The 20,598-nt window shown below is 37.5% G+C and overlaps 1 protein-coding gene across 35 annotated transcripts in view; it reads left to right on the forward strand.

The window, feature by feature from the left end:
- MPDZ (multiple PDZ domain crumbs cell polarity complex component) overlaps positions 1-19,656 on the forward strand; it is a 175,466-nt gene extending 155,810 nt beyond the window's left edge. For 21 of the 35 annotated variants that reach the window (XM_086415111.1, XM_086415115.1, XM_086415125.1 and 18 more), the window contains 13 exons: positions 1,603-1,748; positions 2,482-2,565; positions 2,746-2,939; positions 5,122-5,269; positions 7,805-7,891; positions 8,666-8,756; positions 9,344-9,421; positions 9,663-9,706; positions 10,495-10,617; positions 11,860-11,964; positions 12,511-12,623; positions 13,409-13,532; positions 15,397-19,656. In XM_086415111.1, the coding sequence (XP_086271237.1) occupies positions 1,603-1,748; positions 2,482-2,565; positions 2,746-2,939; positions 5,122-5,269; positions 7,805-7,891; positions 8,666-8,756; positions 9,344-9,421; positions 9,663-9,706; positions 10,495-10,617; positions 11,860-11,964; positions 12,511-12,623; positions 13,409-13,532; positions 15,397-15,543 (1,484 nt within the window). In that variant the 3' untranslated portion in view covers positions 15,544-19,656. The remainder of the gene's footprint in view (positions 1-1,602; positions 1,749-2,481; positions 2,566-2,745; positions 2,940-5,121; positions 5,270-7,804; positions 7,892-8,665; positions 8,757-9,343; positions 9,422-9,662; positions 9,707-10,494; positions 10,618-11,859; positions 11,965-12,510; positions 12,624-13,408; positions 13,533-15,396) is intronic. The other 14 variants (XM_086415116.1, XM_086415123.1, XM_086415126.1 and 11 more) reach the window with 2 other exon arrangements.
- The last annotated feature ends 942 nt before the right edge of the window (positions 19,657-20,598 follow it).

The raw sequence follows: 20,598 nt of genomic DNA on the forward strand, positions 1-20,598 counted from the left end.
GGCTGCGTAATACTCCATTGTGTATATGTACCACAGCTTTTAAATTGAAGTATAGTTGATTTATGATGTGTTAATTTCTGCTGACTCAGTTGTATATATATATGTGTGTGTGTGTGTGTGTGTGTGTGTGTACATATATATATACACGCATTCTTTTATATTCTTTCCATTAGAGTTTATCCTAGTACATTGAATCGGAGAAGGAAATGGCAACCCACTCCAGTACTCTTGCCTGGAAAATCCCATGGACGGAGGAGCCCGGTTGGCTGCAGTCCATGGGGGTGCTAACAGTCGGACATGACTGAGTGACTTCACTTTCACTTTTCACTTTCATGCATTGGAGAGGAAATGGCAACCCACTCCAGTGTTCTTGCCTGGAGAATCCCAGGGACAGGGGAGCCTGGTGGGCAGCCGTCTATGGGGTTGCATGGAGTTGGACACGACTGAAGCGACTTAGCGCCTGCAGCAGCAGTACATTGAATATAGTTCCCTGTACTATACAGTTGGACTTTATTGCTAAAAAATCTTAAAGTAATAAACATCTAATGGAAGTAATCCTTTATTTAGAAAGACTGAATAATTCTCTAAAATGTTAAAAAATATAGTAATTTTGTAATTTTTCAATATTAAGTTGATCCCTAAATAGCGTGTCTATAAACATATAAGATGCTAAATGGAAACATAGCATAAAGGAAAATATCTTTCACCTCTTCTTACCATTTCAGGAGCAAGAAACTAGTCTGCCTCTGATTCCTAAAAAGAACGTTTTCTCTAAAGCTAATCTATCAAGTCTACCAACTTTCTCTGAATATGCTATTTGCTTATGAATATTTCTTTGAATATGCTTTTTGGTATATCACTAAACGTAATATGAAGACTCTCATACAGCAGAGTATGAGATTATATTCTCCTTATTTTTTCATAATCCAATCTTATTTAATTTTGAGCATATATGCACCAGTATTTAATATTCAAGTTTATAACACATTGAGACATTAAGAAACAAACTTCCGGTGGGGCTCACTTAATGTGTTATAAACCCAGATATTAAATCTGGTTGCATGTATGATTTGATTACAAATTCGATTACATAAGGAGAAAACCAAATCAGGAACCTAAAAAGCCATGAGTGGCAGGCACCATGACCAGAATTACTGATGTTCTTTATGTTTTGTCTTCCCTGAATGTGAGTTAGGTCTCCACTGCATATCTCAGTTCTAAGTTTTACGAATCAAAATTTCTTAAGAGATTTGTTTGGCTCCCATGAAACAGAATATCAGAGTGAAACTAGCAGCTGAGTTCAACTCTGTTCTCATTCCTTTTACCTATTATCTCCAGTAATTAAAGAAAAATACAGAATAGTGCAGAAAATAATTTACAGGTAATTTTGTACCCACCACACTAAGGTAACAATGATGATGTAATTATTTGTTGGATGGTTTTAAACACAACTAAAAGATTACGGTGGAATTGAAGTCTTCTTTGTCCCCAAACTCGGGCCCATGTTTCTGCTCCATCCCCCAAGGCAACCAGTGTGGTGAGTTTGATGTATATGCCTTCTGATCAATTTTTATTTGTATTTCACTTTAAACTTACTTTTAGGTACAAGCAGGTCGTCAACACCAGCAATCTTTGCTTCTGATCCTGCAACCTGCCCCATCATCCCAGGCTGTGAAACAACTATTGAGATTTCCAAAGGGCGGACAGGACTGGGCCTGAGCATCGTTGGGGGGTCCGACACACTGCTGGTGAGGATGCAGTCAGAGATGCTCCACATATGCAGCCTCTTCAGTGGTCCCTGAGAGGTCACTGCAGGGAAATTTCCATCAGCTGTATGAAATGAAATACAAAGACTTAGGCAGTGTACCATTTCTTGTTACTTTAATTTGTGGGGCAATTACTCATTTACTTTGAGTAAGTCAACACTGACTTAGTAATATTCCTTTATACTTGTGATTGTGCCCTTTAGGTTCAAAATGTTTGTGTTAGTTTACCAGTTCCTGCCATATTTTAATCGTCTTTTTACTGACTGGATATCATTGGGTTAGACCCGTACTGAGAAAACATTTGATAAATTGGATAATTTATAGACAAAAATTTCTAATTGTCAAAAAATGCATTTAAAAGCCATTCATTCCACTTATAGATAGGAAACGTGAGGCATATCTGTTAATTTCATTTGTGGATAGGAAAGGTGATGTGTATCTATTATAAATAAGTGTGTGGGTGATTTATGTATTTTATAAATTTTTTCTTTAAAATTCCCTGTCATTTGAAAGAAATACAAATTTCTTTAAGACTTACAGCAACTTGTCTTGTTATGCTTTTCTTTGAATTTTGGTGCATGCCTCACATACAGATGTAGTCAGTGTATAACCCTTATCAGTGTCTCTAAGAGTACAGTGTGCTTTGACTGCATTTCTGTTCACCATTCCTAGGGAGGATGGGGTAAAGCATGGTTTGTTTTGTTTGTGCCCTTAGGGTGCCATTATTATCCATGAAGTTTACGAGGAAGGAGCAGCATGTAAAGATGGAAGACTCTGGGCTGGAGATCAGATTTTAGAGGTACAGAATGCTGTGCATTTGACCTTTACCTCAAAGGAAAGGCAACTGTGGAGAGGGTGGTCTTTGTTTCTCTCCCTGCCCCTTCCTTTTCTCTTTCTCCCCACCCCTTCCCTTTTCCATCTTTCTTCACTTTACTCAACTCATCTACTTCCTCACCATCTGTGTCCCTCTTCTGTACAGGTAAATGGAATTGACTTGAGGAAGGCCACACATGATGAAGCAATAAATGTCCTAAGACAGACACCACAAAGGGTGCGCCTGACGCTGTACAGAGATGAGGCCCCATACAAAGAGGAGGACGTGTACGACACTCTCACCGTCGAGCTGCAGAAGAAGCCAGGGAAAGGCCTGGGGTTGAGTATTGTTGGTAAAAGGTATGACTAATCAGGGCAAAGGCAGTGATTTCCTGGAAAGGATTGAACTTAAATTTCTTTGAAGAGTACTAGTAGTAGTAGAATCTTTATCACCTGCTTGTGTTCTGTAGGTAACTACTGTCAGCTGATGCTGGGAGGGACTGGGGGCAGGAGGAGAAGGGGACGACAGAGGATGAGATGGCTGGATGGCATCACTGACTCAATGGACGTGAGTCTCAGTGAACTCTGGGAGTTGGTGATGGACAGGGAGGCCTGGCGTGCTGTGATTCATGGGGTCGCAAAGGGTCGGACACGACTGAGTGACTGAACTGAACTGAACTGAACTGTCAGCCCATGCAGCAGTAGAACATCAGAAGATACTAATTTAGACTTTTTTAGTCGGTATTAAAAGATGCTTGCTCCTCGGAAGGAAAGCTATGACCAACCTAGGCAGTATATTAAAAAGAGGCATCACTTTGCTGTTAAAGGTCTGTATAGTCAAAGTTGTGGTTTTTCCTGTAGTCGTGAATAGATGTGAGAGTTGGACCATAAAGAAGGCTGAAAGAAGGCTAATTGCCAAAGATTTGATGAATTGTGTTGTTGGAGAAGACTCTTGGAAGTCCCTTGGACTGCAAGGAGATCAAACCAGTCAATCCTGAAGGAAATCAAGCCTGAATATTCATTGGAAGGACTGTTGCTGAAGCTAAAGCTCCCATACTTTGGCCACATGATGTGAAGAGCCAACTCATTGAAAAAGACCCTGATGCTGGGAAAGATTGAAGGCAAATGGAGATGGGGGCAACAGAGGATGAGATGTTTAGATAGCATCACCAACTCAATGGACATAAATTTGAGCAAACTCCGAGAAATAGTGGAAGACAGAGGAGGCTGGCATGCTGGAATTCATGGAGTCTCAACGAGTAGGACATAGCAACTGAGCAACAGCAACAAGACAAAAAGGCATTTGGTAATTTTGAGTACCTGCTGGGTGCCAAGAGATCTCTAAGGTTCTGGGAAATAAAGTTAAAAGAGGCATGAATGCTAACATCTGAAAACTCAGTTTGGTAAATGAGAATTAAATATATTCTTGCAACAAAGGAATCTATTCATGAGAGACAGAAACATATTGTGAGGAATCCATGGAAGCAAAGGAGAAAGGGATCATGTGACCTTATTTAAGGAAAGTAGGTTAGGAAAACTGCTTTATAAAAAAAGTGCCTGAGAGGAAGCGAAAAGTGTGATATGTGAGAGGTGATCTAACAAAAGGAGAAGGAGGATATTCTAGAGAGAAGCATCAGCATGACAAGAGCACACCACCTGAAGGAAACAGAGAGTGTAAATTAAGAGGCCTGGAGTAGTAGGTCAGTGAATTTACATAAATTGAATACCTAATTTATTTAAATATGTATATATTGGTAATGTTAAAAATAATTTAGTAAATTCCAACACAGTTATTCTAAAGATGGGAAAACCGTATCACATGATGAAATGACTTGTTTGAGGTCAAGATCTTGGCAAGAAGAAGTGATGCAATTAAACCTTACTAAATGTTTCTACATGGTCGTCTTTATATCTCAACCGGAAGTCATTGAGTTATTTTTACTTTTATGAAAAGAAGGTTGTGAATAAGCTTAATAGTTGTTCATTTTGCATAAACCTATCTTGTATGAAAGTTAGACCCGTAATGATTTAAATGAGACATCACAGCAAAGGTATGTAATTTTGAGTAACAAATGGTTTTAGTTTGAGACACATCCGTTGTTTCTTTTAAGTAATGTTAATGATGTTGTTGATGATAGCAACATATTTATATAGGCACAGGTCAATATCCATTCAAGGCTTCAATATGGTGTAGAAAGAACAATAGATTTTTCTCCCTGTGACTGACTCTTAAGTCCCTTTTTTTCCATTTAGTAGCTATGTGACCTATAAAATGTGTATAATAACCACTTCTACTCACAGTTTTTAAGTGTTGAATAAATATGCTTATGGAAGATATGTTTAATCTATAAAATATTATAAAGACATAAGATACTATTATTATACCAAATTCTCAGTTTCACCAGTGTTGATAAAGCAATAAAACTTTTAAAGTCATAAAAATAGAAGTAAAATTTTCAATTCTAAAATGTTAGCCTTTTTAAGCATTGCATTCCAATTGGGAAAAAATAATAATGGTGGTATTTAAAAATCACACTTACAGAAATGATACTGGAGTGTTTGTGTCCGATGTTGTCAAAGGAGGCATTGCAGATGCTGATGGGCGACTGCTACAGGGAGACCAGATACTGACGGTGAATGGAGAGGACGTCCGTCATGCAACGCAGGAAGCCGTTGCGGCTCTGCTGAAGGTAGAAATCCAGTGCCATAGATGGTTATGTGTAATAGCGTAGGAGAAGGAGGAGCTGCCACATGCAACAAGTATTCATTTAATATGTTCTCTCAAATAAGACATATGTTAGACAACATACTTCAGTGGTAAATCTCTACACTTATGATCAGCTCTTTATTATATGGTTATGTATTTATAGAGTAGTAGTAAGTATTTTCCCCTGGAGAAGGAAATGGCAAACCACTCCAGTATTCTTGCCTGGGAAATCCCATGGACAGTGGAGCCTGGCAGGCTGCAGTCTGTGGGGTTGCAGAGTCAGACACGACTGAGTGAGGGAGCACACACAGTAAGAAGAATTATGAACTGAATATCTGTGATCTTAGCAGATATTTTATCATAAAGTGATTGTTATGTGGTTCTTTTCTTGAAAGAAAAGCACATCTTCAGGCCACAAAAGAGGAAAAAATGTCTTTATGTCAATTCACCCCGCCTCCATATTTATATCTGGATGTATTCTTACGACCTCTGGCATAAGGGGAGAATCTCATACTGGCGGGGATGCTCCCACAGAAAGGCGGGAGATCAGAGGGGGCAAGCAGAGTACCTCTGAAAGTCATGCTTTCTGGACTGCCCCGCCCTGCCCTAACCCTTTACTGGGCACACTAAGTTGGACATCTTTATATTGAGTTGGCCAAAAATTTCATTCAGGTTTTTTTTGTACCATCTTATAGAAAAACCCAGATGAACTTTTTTGCCAACCCAGTATTTCCCCAGAGATGAAGAATGTGTAAGAGTGTTTGCAGATTTACCTGGCAGTTCCTTCAACAGTTACCACTGTTGTTAATTCAGTAATTATAAGGCCTCCATCCCAAGGTATAGTTGCTAACCTTAAATACGTTCGTTTTACGCTGTGAAGTCTCTTTCCTCCAAAGTAAATTCCATGAAGAATCATTTGCTGATTGGAAAGGCAGCACCAGTCTAATTTAAAAAGTGAGTTATAAAATACAGGCTGGTCACTTAAAAATACAGTTCTTGGAAATTTAGATGTATTTCCTCTCAATTCTTATCTCATTGTTTTCCTTTACCTAACACGTGTTTTTATGACCCGAAGTGTGGTTCAAAGTTGACTAGACACCTATTGCCATCAGAATCCATGTCGTGTGGTACACATTCAGTAACACGAGCATATAACTTCATGATATTATTAAGCAGCAGTGGATAATGTCAGAGGTCTCAGATTCTAGTCAGAACCTCTTCAGTCGTTAAGCTGAGCTTCACAGAGGGATTTCAAGTGAGCATATTGTAGTTAACCTCTGGTTTGCATAGGACCTGGTATGTATATATAAATTTAGTTTTTAATAAAGCACACTTAAAATATCATTTCTTCTTGGAGTTATTTTCAAAAAATAAAGTAATTAGAGTTCTTTAAGGAAAAGTCTCTTCCTTCAGGAGATAAATTGAAAATGATAGTTAATTCTGTGAGACAAAAACCTCTCAAAGATACAGAAGGAGGCATCCATAATGTAACACAGATAATTTTAGAACCAGTTAAATCCTCATTTAAAAACCAGTTTGCCAGTATATGATGAGAGCCTTAAATATCCCTGTAGCTTTGCTATTTGTAACTGCTGCTGCATTTTGTTGTTTTGACTTAGTAATTCTTCATTTTAAAGTCTTGCATCAGTAATCCTCAGTACACAAAAAATTTTACATAGGTAAAGTTCATTGCAGTGCTGTTTGTTATAATGGAAAATCTGGAAGCAACACAGTTGACAATACTGCATGTGTTTGACATTTTGATGAGCATTGTATGTGGATTATTCTATCACAGCAGCCTATAATGATCTCTGTTTTTTAAAATGCAGAGTAAAAGACTTATCAAGGTAGATGTCTGTTAAGTTCACACAGTGAGTAAATCACACAGACTGGATTTAAACCAGTGTATCTGACTCCAAAAAGCCGGTTCTCACCCACCTCATTTTGCTGCTTCCACATTAGACTGTATAGCACTTCTTGCATGCCTGTGATTTATTTGTAAAGGGCAACAGGGAAATTTTCCTCAATTCTCATTTGATGTCTACAGCAGTATGGCTTAAATATTGCGTAATAGGTCTATTCAGGTGCAGTGTGGCAGTAGAGAGCTTATGTTATCTGAGTACCTCTGCTATTGAAAGCAAAGCAACTTGTTGCAGTAGTGGTTATTTATTGCTTTTGTTATGTTGTTTAAAATCCAAATTCCTTAGCTCATTTGGCTCTACATTAGTGTGTTGCATGAGAGAATTGGTTGATTCTCCATTTCTCTTTGCCTGGACAGACACCCTCTCCATGTAAATCATGAGCTAGTAAGACAGACTACTACTGATTTGTTGTTACAGTTTTTACTAGTTTTAATGTTTTAGAAAAACCTTTCCACAAAGGATGGGAGATATCCTTGCCTGTAGAAATTCCAAAGGAAACATGACTTTCAAAAACCCAGCCGTAAAGAATAAAGTGTAATCCTAAAGCTGACTGTAGCATTTTATTTAAATGTTTCTGTCAAACAACCTCCCCCTAGTGTTCCCTAGGCACAGTAACCTTGGAAGTTGGAAGAGTCAAAACTGGTCCATTCCATTCGGAGAGGAGACCTTCTCAAAGCAGCCAGGTACGTAGCTGTGGAATTCATCAAGGTGATGCAGTTCACAGGCCGAAAGGAGTTCAAAGATGGCCTTTCCTGTCAGTCTGTCCAAGGTCCTGTACGCAGGCCTGGCAGCATGGCATAGCAGCTAGGGTACAGAGTTTGAGAGATGGGAATGGACAGGCAAGCAAGGTGAAGCTCTTAAGTAGTTTGTGAGTCATTCTGAGAAACAATCCCAACCATTCTTCTTTTCTGACATGATTCTTTTTGCATAATCTCAAAAGTGAACCAATTAATACATTATAAAGCCTACCAAGATAGCATATGTTTAAACTATTCTTATAGCAAACATTTATCAGCCAGCATTCAACTGAAAAGAATCTTGTGTAGGTGAACTGTACAACCTCACCACTACATATAAAACACAGTGATAGCCTGTCTTAAAGACCTCACAGTCACCCCTAAATGATTACCATTTGTTTCCTGTCCCCTGGCTCTATTTCTGCAGTTGTGTAAGTTCACATCTGTGTGCAACTAGATTAAATTTAGAGAAGATTAGCTTGGGTGAGATTATGTTGGAATCAAATTCTTTTACCTTTAATTAGTTATGTCGCTGGGCACATTCTTCCTTAAAAAGAAAACAAAACTCAGTGGAAACTGTGTGTATTGATTACCTTTCTAATTATCAAATGCTACTATTGCTTAACAAGTATTTCTAAGTGCATTAAAGTAATTATGAAATAAGTCATAGGGGTATTATTACTTCCCAAACTCTCTAAGACAACTGTTATGTCTTTGTAGATGAGTGAAGCCAGCCTGTCCTCATTCACTTTTCCACTTTCGGGATCCGGTACACCTGAGTTACTGGAAAGTAGTTCAAAGAAGAATGCACGTAAGATTGGACTGAAACGTTGAGCATGATTTACTGGCTTGAATTTTGGCCATCAACACTGGTTTTTTCCCCCTGTTTTACTTTACCTCTGAAGCTTTCTTCCCTCTAAATCATCCTAAACTCTAACATAGGTGCAAACGTGAGTGCCTGCAAAAACTGAGAATAGCGTGAAGCAATGCCTGTGGCAGTGTGTCCCATTGATGTTTTCCCTGGGAGACCTACTAACATTAGAATCAGTATTCTGTCATTTTTTTCTTACGAAGAAGATTGGTGTGTTTTATTTTTATCCCTGTTCTCTATTTAATGTAATAGCAATAAATCAGAAGATGCCATTAGTTGAAGCCATCTATTTTTCATAAGATTGCAAAAATGTTGATTGAGAAAATGAATATGATCCTCCTGTGTTTTAATTACATGAAATCATGATGCAGAGGGTTTTTTGGCTTGGAGCATTGGTTGAAAGTTGTTCAAATTGAAGAAACTAACCATATGGCAGTCTCTGTGTGCAGTGTGACTAATATTCTAGAAGTTTAGGCACTTAAGTCCATGGATTCTTGTTAATGTTTCCATGACTTTATTCCTCTCAGCTGTGCACATGTGTCTCTCTGTCCAAAACACATCCTGTCCTTGCCTCATTCAGAGTGGATTATGCAGTTGTATAAGCGGTGCGTGAAATAAGAAGGAAGATATGGGATGGTGTGCCATTTTTTCAGTTGGGAGCCCCTCTGTAAGACAAATGTAATCATGTGTGCTAGTAACTTTGAACACCCTATTTCCAAAAACATTGGGGTACCTCACTTAGGTACTTAGTCCCATTTAGTTTTAGAATCAACTAAAATTTAAACTATTATTAACATTAAAAATGTGTTAATAATCATATTTTTCTCTTGTTTTTTTCATTTACAGTGGCATCTGAAATACAGGGATTAAGAACTGTTGAAATTAAAAAGGTAATGGGGAGAGAGAAAATAGTATACACGCTGATGGCTCCAAGGTCGTCTGCATGTTTTCCTGTTAGCTGCCTCACTGCTTTATGGGACCATCTGATAAAATATGTATTACATGCAGTGAAAATAGCACAATCTAGACTCTGCTGAATTTCCTTGTTTGAAAAATCATTTTTGGTATACCCTTTTTTGCCCAAAATGGTATCAACCCAGCCCCACACAAAATATGCCGGGCCTCTCTGACTTCTTTTATGGATCAGTAAACCTTTGCCTTCTTCAGACTTTCAGAAGTTTCCCATTCTTCTGAAACAGATTCTTCTGACAGCTATGTACAACAGAGAAAAGAAAAGCAAATTTAAGTGCTGAGCACGCTTGTAGACACTTCATACCATCGCCATTTCATTCAGTAGTCACTGCAGCTCTTTGTAAGAGGCCCGGTTATTTCCATTTTGTCCATGAAGAGCTAGAGACTTATTGAAAGCAGTGGACTTGTTCCAGGTCCCAGCATTTGTTAGTGTGGGTTTGAGGCTTTGAATGCAGGTCCCTGTTGTCCTCATTCCCTGTAACATGATTTTTATTTAGCCTGTTGTGGTTTCTTTTACCTCCCGAACAGATGCTTAGTTTTCTGTCACATTAAGGACTTGTATCAGATAAATTAATGCAGTTTTCTTGGGCATCCTTTTCCTCCCTCAAGTCTAGATCAGAATTAACTATAGAACTCTGTGCCAAAGAGAACAAAAGCCAATGAAAGATAACAGTTTGACCAAAATACTCTGTCTGTCCTGTGGCAGGGGCCCACTGACTCATTGGGTATCAGCATTGCTGGAGGAGTGGGCAGTCCACTGGGTGATGTTCCTATATTTATTGCAATGATGCACCCGAATGGAGTTGCAGCTCAGACGCAGAAACTCAGAGTAAGTTCTACAAAGTCCCTGGTAGCCTTAGCAAATCTGCCAATAGGTTTTATAAACCCTTTGCATCTGGCCAACTGTTGCAAGTAGTTTGAAGTGTCTCTATCAGCTTTTAAATCAGCTAATCTGGCTGCAACAGGGGTTGCTTTGAGTAAAAAATGAAGAAATTTTAAAAGAAGAATTTGCTGTTGTAAGCAATTTGTCAGTAAATGAAATGGGATAATTTGTAGTTGTTTTTTAATATTTTTATTTGCTTGAAATCCTGTGGAAGAAGTTAAAAGAAAGCAGAAAGTACTCTCAGAAAGTATTGGCAGAGTGAAGTAAGATTATTTTTTTGAAGTGAAATTTTTTATTTACATGTCTTTTTGGTATTTTATTAAATTTCAAATTATCATTTATGTTGCATTTATTTTATTTATCTGTTTTGCAGAAGTTTGATGTAAATGTGATTTATAATGTGAAACTACAAAACTTGCTTCAATATTGAGGGATTTTTCATTTGTAGAGCACTATGATAGAATTTATGCTAACTGCCCAGTTCTGAAATCATGTGACTATTCCATTAGTAACTCAGTCTCTACACAGTAAAATCTGTATGGCCTCATGCCTTAAAATTGTCTCAAACAATGACCACTGTTTGGAAATGCTATGTAAATCAGTAATGGTTCAATCTCCCTTTGATATGTGAATTTCTGACTAGCACTTTAGAACTAATTGTACGGATAACACAGGGGTTAGAAAACTTTTTCTAAAGGACTTTTCTCTAAAGATGAATATTTTAGACTTTGCAGGGCTAATGTGTCTGTATTGCAGTTACTCAACTCTACCCTGTGAATGCAGCCAAATAATTGTGCCTGTCCTACAACCACATTTTACTTACCAAAATAAATGGGGGGCCAGTCTTGGCCTATCAGCCACAGTTTGCCAACCCTTGACTTATAGTCACAGATAGTGTATATAATAACAATATCCAGAGGAATTCCTGTTCACAAATGATAACAGATGCAGTGTTCTTCGGGAGAAATGCAGAGAAGGGAAGTCTGGTTCCCTGCCCCTGGTCCCAGAGATGATAGAACATAGCCATTATGTGCAGCTTCTCTGTGGTTGCTGCTGCTAGGAATCGGAGGTTTCCTTGGTTCTATTTCTGGTGCTGATTAGCAGTATATGTGTCGCATGGAGGCTGGGGAAGCAAATGGTCCCCCTCTCCATGGCTTTGTAGTAGATGGCTATTTCTCTCCATCACAGGTTGGGGATAGGATTGTCACTATCTGCGGCACATCCACTGAGGGGATGACTCACACCCAGGCAGTTAACTTACTGAAAAATGCCTCTGGCTCCATTGAAATGCAGGTAAGATTTTTATCCCAACTCTTCCGATTGTGAGTAGCTTGAGGACACATGAGCTTTGATGTTAAAACTATAAAGTGAAATTTCCTGCTCGTATTTTATTTACTGTTTCCCTTGAACAGAAATGATTACATTGAGAGTTCCAAGAAAGTACATAGGAAATACATTCTGTCATATTTTTTTTCTTAATGTATGTATTATTTCATAGTTTTTATATCTAAGGGGGAAGATTCTCAGTCTTGGCAGAATATGATTAATTGCTGAAATTTTCAGTGGTGTGATTGAGTGGCTTGTATTCTAAAGATCTTTAGAAATCAATTGCATGTGATACCATGTTTGAAAGCATCAAGAACTTGATAGAATGGAATCAGTAGAATATCCTTAGTGTCAAAGATACCTCTGGACCTTATGAAATTTATGTTAACAAAAATGATTAAGTGAATGATGAAATACACATTTTTAATCCCAGTGCTCTTTTTGAAGAAGAATTACTGATGTCTTCCTAGCCACATGAGCGTGTTTTTCTATTTATATTTCTTCTGTGTTCAGGTGGTTGCTGGAGGAGATGTGAGTGTGGTCACAGGTCATCAACAGGAGCCTGCCAGTTCTAGTCTTTCTTTCACTGGGCTGACGTCAAGTAGTATATTTCAGGATGACTTAGGGTGAGCTCACATACTATCATTTGTATGTCCCTATGAGCCACATCAAGGTGAAATGATGGGAGATAAAGTATAAAATCTGAAAGCCACGTGTGTCTAAGCTCTTTAAGTTTGGTATGGATTTAGTTTATCAAAGACAGGTAGGTAGGTAGATGACAGACAGGCATGTATGTGTGCTACTGCTCTTCCTACATTTTCATCTCCTGAGTTTTTTGAAGGAACATTTTAGTCTTGGGGTCAGTCTATCCTTTTAAAAATGTCTATATTACATAATCATTTAATAGATCATACTTTTGAGTAAAAAAACTTGACAATTACCCAAAACTTGAGTACAAAAGAATTAGAATATAGAGAGAGAAGAGAGGAGCATATTAGAAATTTTAAATTATTTGATGCTGCTTTTATTTTATCTATTTTTGTCTCTGAGCTTGGGAATACTGATGTTTATGACTTATTCCATCTTAGTCTTCGGTGCTTGTTCCTCTCACTTTAAATGAACTGGAAAAAGAAAGAGCTGCTACAGTGTACAATGAGAAGTTGCCATAAATATGTTAGGTTAAGGGTAGTATACATGGGTAATAGAATCAGGGAGTTAAGTAGGACTTTATTAGATTATGTAAATTTGAGATATGTAGCACAGCAGACACTGACAATTGAAGCATCCCCGAATACCCATGGTTTTCTCACTGTTGGTGACAGAGAATTATATCAGCTTTAGGTGGGTCTCAGATAACCCATTGATATACATAGAAGATCTAATGGCTCTTGTTTTCTTGCCTTTACTGTAGGCCTCCTCAGTGTAAGTCTATTACCCTAGACCGAGGACCAGATGGCTTAGGCTTCAGTATAGTAGGAGGATATGGCAGTCCTCATGGAGACTTACCCATTTACGTTAAAACAGTGTTTGCGAAGGTAAGCTTTCAAATTTTAACTACCCTTTCCCCCCCAAAATGTTCACTAATAGTGGTCAGCAGCTGGCTTATTAGTTTATGGCCTGAGGTAATGCCAAATGGTCAACATTTGATTATTTTCTTGCACAACTCCCTACAGGAACAGGTCATTAAGTATTTTTGTCCAATTTAAGGTTTAGTTATGTTTAAAGGAATATAGGCTCAAACTGAAGTTCCATGGGTGCTCTCAACAATATACATAAAATTCATGAACTTGAGTTAGACAGTCAGGCCTGATTGTTTTCCTTTGCAAACAAGATGCATATAGTTGAATGTCTTTTGAAAATAGGACATTTTAAATGTGTATGTTAAAGAGCTCTGGCATTTCTTTTTTTTTGCATTTTTTATTGTGAAATATAAAATAGGCACAGAAGAGTACATGTAATACATATGCAGAATAGCTAAGATGTGTTTATTTTGCAAGTTTCATTTCATTAAATGGAATAGAAAAATAACTGCTAAAATTTTTTGCGTATCCAGCAGCCCTGTCACCTACCACAAATGAGCTATGTGTATTCAGTGTATGTGGATTCAGTGAAGAAAAGAAAACCATTATATATAGTTATAATCATATAGCATCCTGTTGGATGGGAAGAATGTTTAGGATACAAGTTATTAAAACATTAGTGAGGCTGTTAAAATAATTTAAACCCATATAATTATTATTTGGTAATTTGTTGTGAAGACAATTTTTAGGAACTATAAAATTAGATGAAATTTCCTACAGGAGAAAATTCAGATTCTCAAAATTTTGCAGCACAAAGAAACAATATGTTTAACCTACTAAAAGATTTCATTTAGGGGCTTTAGATTAGTGTATCATTCTTTTGAGTACTTACCTATGGAGGTTTCATTCTGTTATTATTTTTAACCAATATAAAGTGCTATATCTATAGCAATCTAACAATAAGCCTATTTTGTGAGATTTTTTTAAAGCCATTGGTATGTCCAAAAACACAAATAGCATTTGCCAGTAAATAAAAGAGTCATGCAATCCTTTTTCTCAGCCTCAGAACAGTTTATTTAAGGCATGCTAGTTAGTGCATATTTTAAGAATTTCATCATTATGGATTCCTCATTAACTTTTCCATATTTTTTATCTTATATTTAATTGCATAATTGCCTACTGTAAGTATGCCTTAAGATAGGGTTCTTCTACAAACAGCAGTGTCTGTGCTTAGTCTTAATCATTTAGGGCCCATAAGGAATATGAAGACTCCATCTACGCTTGGGAAGTAAAGAATCAAGCAGCTTAAGCTTCCTTTTTGAAGCCACAGAAAGAATTAGGATTAGAGTTTGCATGACTTCGGCCTCATCCTGCGCTTGTCAACATACATGTGGGCTTTTGTGCTTCTGCAGAACTTTGGGTTCAGTGGCCCTCATGTCATTGTCCTATAAAATCGCTTTTGTCCTACAAAACTGCTAATCCTTTGTTTTCTTTCTGTAGGTCTTCTTTACAGGATAAAAAAATCTTAGATTCTATGAAATCATTCCTACTAGGCATATTCCCAAATATTCTTTATTAATTTGAGTTCCCACCAACTGCTGTGCCGAACAGCCAAAAAACCATCCAACAAATCTACTGACTGCTAAATTCTCCCTCAAATTGGAATCTCAGTGCTAAAGCCATTTAGGAGCAAGGCTTCCTTTGTGTCTGTTCATCATTGCTTAATGGCTGTGGAGCACCCGTGGAGCACTGAGAGCAATGTGTGTGTACACGCAGAGCAATTTACATTCTTGTTTGGATCTTTTTCTGTTGTGTAGCTGTGAGGCAGCATTTTTTTTTTTTTTTTTGAGTAGTAAATAAGCCCACTTTATAATTGCAGGGAGCAGCCTCCGAAGATGGCCGTCTAAAGAGGGGTGATCAGATCATTGCTGTCAATGGGCAGAGTCTGGAAGGCGTAACCCATGAAGAAGCCGTTGCCATCCTTAAGCGGACAAAAGGCACTGTCACTTTGATGGTGCTCTCCTGAATTTGCTGCCAGAATTGAGCCACTACAACTTCTCCCTCTCATCCCACACTATAAAGAGAGTGATCCTGCACATTCTTCCCAGGCTGTGTTCACTGGGCTCTTCAATACTGTAGGAAAAAAAATAATATTTAAGTTTGTTTTGTCATATGGAAATGATTTTCTTACTGACACCCTAGCATCACATTCCCATTCTCTTTATATTTTGTGATGCAAACTCAAAGAGAAGGGCTCTTTGTTTGCATAGATAAAGCTGGTCTTTCTTCCTGAAGATACCTGACATTTTATAATCAGGTGGGCAAATTTTAATGTGTGATCAGTGGTTAGTAGAGAAAGAAAAAGTCACTCAAAAGCTAACCGAGGAAAAGTGGCTTCATGAAATTAAGGTGAAAAATGAAAGTATAAGGAAGAAAATCTCAAGTTTTATAAAAATGTATTTTGTTAATCTACCTTCTCTCCCCACTTCTAACTAAGAAAAGTTGTACTGAAATCTTTAAAAATTCTTTCAATATTTAATTATTTTAAATATTACTTATTAAAACATTGCATCTCCTAGCTCTAATATATACATATATAGTTTTCTCCAAAAATGGGCTTCATGATTGAGTAAAATAGCAGCAATAGGAATCAATGTCCCTAAATTTGTAAAGAAACCATTTATTGCACATCTTGAGGTTCATTTTCATATTTTACGTCACCTTTCTATAAGTAAAATGATGGCCTTGTCCTGTATTGACTGTGGTTTCTCTAGAAAGCCTCCATGCTAACCATGCAGGAGCGTGGAAGGGTCTCTGAATTGTCAGTGCTGGTATTAAGGGATGCTTTGCTGAAAATGTGTCTGTGTGCTGTGCAATTGGTTTTCAGTTAGTATTAATCTTAATGACAGAGAAAAAAGCAATGTGTTAGTAATTATTTTGGTTGTATGCCATTAGTAAATTGATAGAAAAATTAAGGGGATTAACATAACTTAATTTCATTGCTTTATATTAACATCTTGTAATACAATAGTTTAAGAATAAGGGAAACAGATGGAACTGTTTATTGAGACAACTGGTGAGGAATTATCATGTGTTCATTCCCATTTTAGAGCGTGAAACTCCTACATTAGAATATATAAAGTCATTTTGAATATTATCTATATTTGTAACAAAAGTAGTGTACAGATATTTTATTACAGCACTTTTGTGTAAATGCAGAATTGAAGTGAATAAATAAGTTTCATGGTACACCAAAAAAAAAAAGGCAGGCATATTATTTTTTGTTCTTTTCACTGGGAAAGAGCTTTATTGTTCAAAATTTGCAATTTAAAATTGGTTTTTATCATGTCTAACTGAACATATGGTGTCCATAGTTACAGTTAGAGGAACTTTGGACAACTGCATTATGAAAAGCTCAATGTTTTTTATGCCCAGATTTTTTATGTTAAAGATTCATAAACTCTGCATAGAGGAAGAAAACAGTATTGAAGAAAGAGAGGTGTTGTGCCTGTATGTGCTTTTCTGAAATGCTATGAGTGAAGCAATGTTTTGAATTGTTCTTTAGAGGGATCAAGAATTAAAGCATGTTCAGATAGAAAAAGTCATAATGAAAATTATTCTTAATAGCATGAGAAATATGAGTTGAGCACTGAACAAGGAATTGGGGAACCTTTGTTCTGCCACTTCTTTCCCTAATTAACTAATGAACATATGCATTCCCTCTGATTTATCTCCTGTGTGAAGTGATAGGTTATTTTATCCCAAATCTTATTGTCAAGTTCTAAAATATAAAAATTCTGTGATTCTTAGATATACAAAATGAATGGATAGAGCTACATGTTCCAAGAATTCAGGAGATATTCTTCCCAACTAACTCTTGTAAACTGAGATACCTGATGCTGCAAAATACATTTCAGGATCTCAGTGACACAGTCAACTTCTTAGTCGCCAAGGAATGGCCCTTCAGCATGAAGGCATGTCAGGATCCTCTCATGGTTGGCTGCTGGAAGCTGAGCCACCCACTTTTATGTTTTAACTAGCAAAGGTCTTATGGAGGCCACTCTGTGGCATGCCCTAGGAAGGCAAGTTAACCAATGAATGTTGGCTTGAGTATGTGTGTGAGAGTGCTACAGTGACAGCAGCCCAACAGGTAACTGTACTATTCTGTGTAACATTGCCCCCAAAATTATGTCTCCCAGGAACCTCAGAATGTGACCTTATTTAGAAACAGGGTATTTGTAGATGTAGTCAGTTCAGTTAAAATGAAGTCATGCCGGATTATAGTAGGCCCAAAATCCTTAAGAGAAGGCCAGGCAGAGACAGAAAGACATAGAAGACCATGTAAAGATAGGGAACAAAAAACAAACAAAAAATATCTGCAGCCACCAGAAGCTCGATGAGACTAGGAAGAATTTTTCCCTGGAGTCTTCGGAGACACCTTGTCCCTTAATTTCAGACATCTGGCCTCCAGAACACTGAGAATCAATTCCTGCTGTTTTAAACCACCTCATGTGTAGTAGTTTGCAATGGAAGCCCTAGGACACACTGAACAGAGTATCTTGGATGTTTTTATATTCTTAGCTACCATTGCTGTGCCTGGCAAATACGAGAGACTGTATACATTTTTATTCAGTATGTAGATGATTGAATTATAAGTTGTGGTTAATTTCATGGTATTACCTTGTTTTAGTTAAGCTAGCTATGGCCTTTATATTGAATTCAAAACAAAGCAGTGGGAATGCCACTTAGGGGTGTGGAATACTAGGGGAAAGCGTCCCTCCTGAACTGCCGTTAATTAACAAAGTCGAAGCATGTGGACATGAAGAGAAGGAGGGAAGAAAGGAAGGAAAAGAAGATTTGAGAGGAAAAGAATATAGATACATCAGCATTGGAGAATGACAGAGGCTTATGCTTCTTATATTATTCCTTCTTGGAAACGTTAAGATTTCTCAGTGGGGAAGGAAGAAAGTGTTTGAGCAAAGAGTTTGAAGACTTGAACATTATAGTATTAATGCCAAATGCAACTCAAGACCATGTACAACTCACGATTGTGGCTTGCCCGTAATAGGTTCAGTATATTTGCTTGTGTGATTAAATCACATCGATGAATGCCAGACGTTTCTGGTTTCTTTGTGACATCTTCTGAATGATGATGATGGTGAAAATGATGATGTGTTTAATTTCAACATCTACTGATACATAGCAGCTGATGTTGCAGTGCGGTGTAGCAAGTCAGTAGAACCCATTTATCAGAATAGTGGTGGAATTGGAAACATGAAAGATTAAGATTCATGAAAGACAAGAAAAAGATTTTTTTTTCCCATTTTAAGGCTCTTGATAAAGCAGATTTTGATTGATTCAAAGAAGCAAAGGAAGCTCTTCCCTGCTCTGAGATTACTGTGCCAAGCTGCCTTAGATCTGGCCATCTAGCTTACTGTCTGAGAATGCCAGACGGTGATTTAGTGCCTTTCTTCAGATCTCCATTATGGTGAGTGGAGAAGTTGAAAGGATGCCTGCAGGGAGACGAGAATCAATAAGCTTTTGAGGTCTAGGTGTGGAAATGTCAAAACTATCATCACCTGCTTTCAGCAGCCCTGGTGTGTTGTTTCGTGTCAGTGACAAGTATTCTGGAATGCATTTGATTTGTGCAAAGATGTTCCTCAACTTTGTCTACCAAAAAGTAATGTTTAACTTTGACTCTTCCTAAAGGGAGTTATTTTATTTTTACGGCGGGATTGGACTCTGTTACCTCAAGTAAAGAAAAAATGTTGGCGGCAGGAACATTTCTAAATGAAGTGTGTGGAGACTAGGAAAGCAAATGTGGTTACTATGATTTTTGTATAATTGACCTTGCAGCTTTTTGCCTTCAAAATATAGTTCCTCCATTTTATGTAAATTAGAAAAAAAAATTTTATCATTTTTCTAGGAATTTTATTTAGCATTCAAGTACTGGTAAGTTCAGTCATAGGCCCTACAAAGGAATTCTTTCAAGACAGTGACAGACAATGGTAATGACCTCAGAATTCTCTCACTGAAAATGTTTCTTGATGTTTCAAAAAAAATTACAACCATCATCAAAAAGGCAGCTTCTAAGAGGGTGCTTTAACTTGTTCATTTAATAAAGGACATTTTTTGGAAAGTTGTGTCATTTGCTGATTCTTCGTGATCGTTTCTCCCTCCTTCCGACATCCTTCCCCTCCTCACATGTGTATTTTCTGAAATAAACAATTACCCTTGGAAAACCTGCTTTTTCTCTTTTTTTCTTATTGATGTATTAGAAGTTGTGATTTTTCACGTGAGTCTACCCTGAAGTATTTGGCATTCAAAATTCCACTCTCTAAATTTCATTTCCCTAAAGGTCTTTTATGCATTCAGTAAAACTTAACAGATTTGCCTTGTTTTGGAAAATTAGATAACTGTTTAAACCATGCCTATGATAAGCTGTCAAGGAATGTGATGCTTATTGTAGTGGTATATCCTGAAAGACATAGAGTAATATAAATTCAGTAGCTTTCTTTAAATAGATTTGTTTTCATTTTTATATAACCATGTCATTTTGCTTCTGAAGTTGGATGCAAAATAACATCACCAATTCAATGGACATGAGTTTGAGCAAACCCCGGCAGATAGTGAAGGACAGGGAAACCTGGTGCACTCAGTCCATGGGGTCGCAAAGAGTCGGACACAACTTAGCAACTAAACAACAAAACAGTTTGAGTGGTTTTGCATAGACTCTTCATGGTGTTTACCATGTCCTCATACAACTGCTGCTGCTGCTGCTGCTGCTAAGTCACTTCAGTCGTGTCCAACCCTCAGCGACCCATGGACTGCAGCCCACCAGGCTCATCCATCCATGAGATTTTCCAAGCAGGAGTACTGGAGTGGGGTGCCATTGCCTTCTCCGACAACTCTGCTATTAATTACTAAATATTTATCATTAAAATAGACTCCCATTTAACTTAAGTGTGCTTAACAGCAGAGTTGTTTCTCACTACTTTAAGTGGAAAACCATGTTATTTGCTGTAAATTTTAGGGTAACTATGAGCAAAAGCAATGTTATTAAATTGTCAAAATACCATTG

Source organism: Bos grunniens, chromosome 8 (genome assembly GCF_055505025.1).
Source record: "Bos grunniens cultivar Pamir isolate PY7600 chromosome 8, Bosgru_T2T1.0, whole genome shotgun sequence".
NCBI classification, from domain to species: domain Eukaryota; kingdom Metazoa; phylum Chordata; class Mammalia; order Artiodactyla; family Bovidae; genus Bos; species Bos grunniens.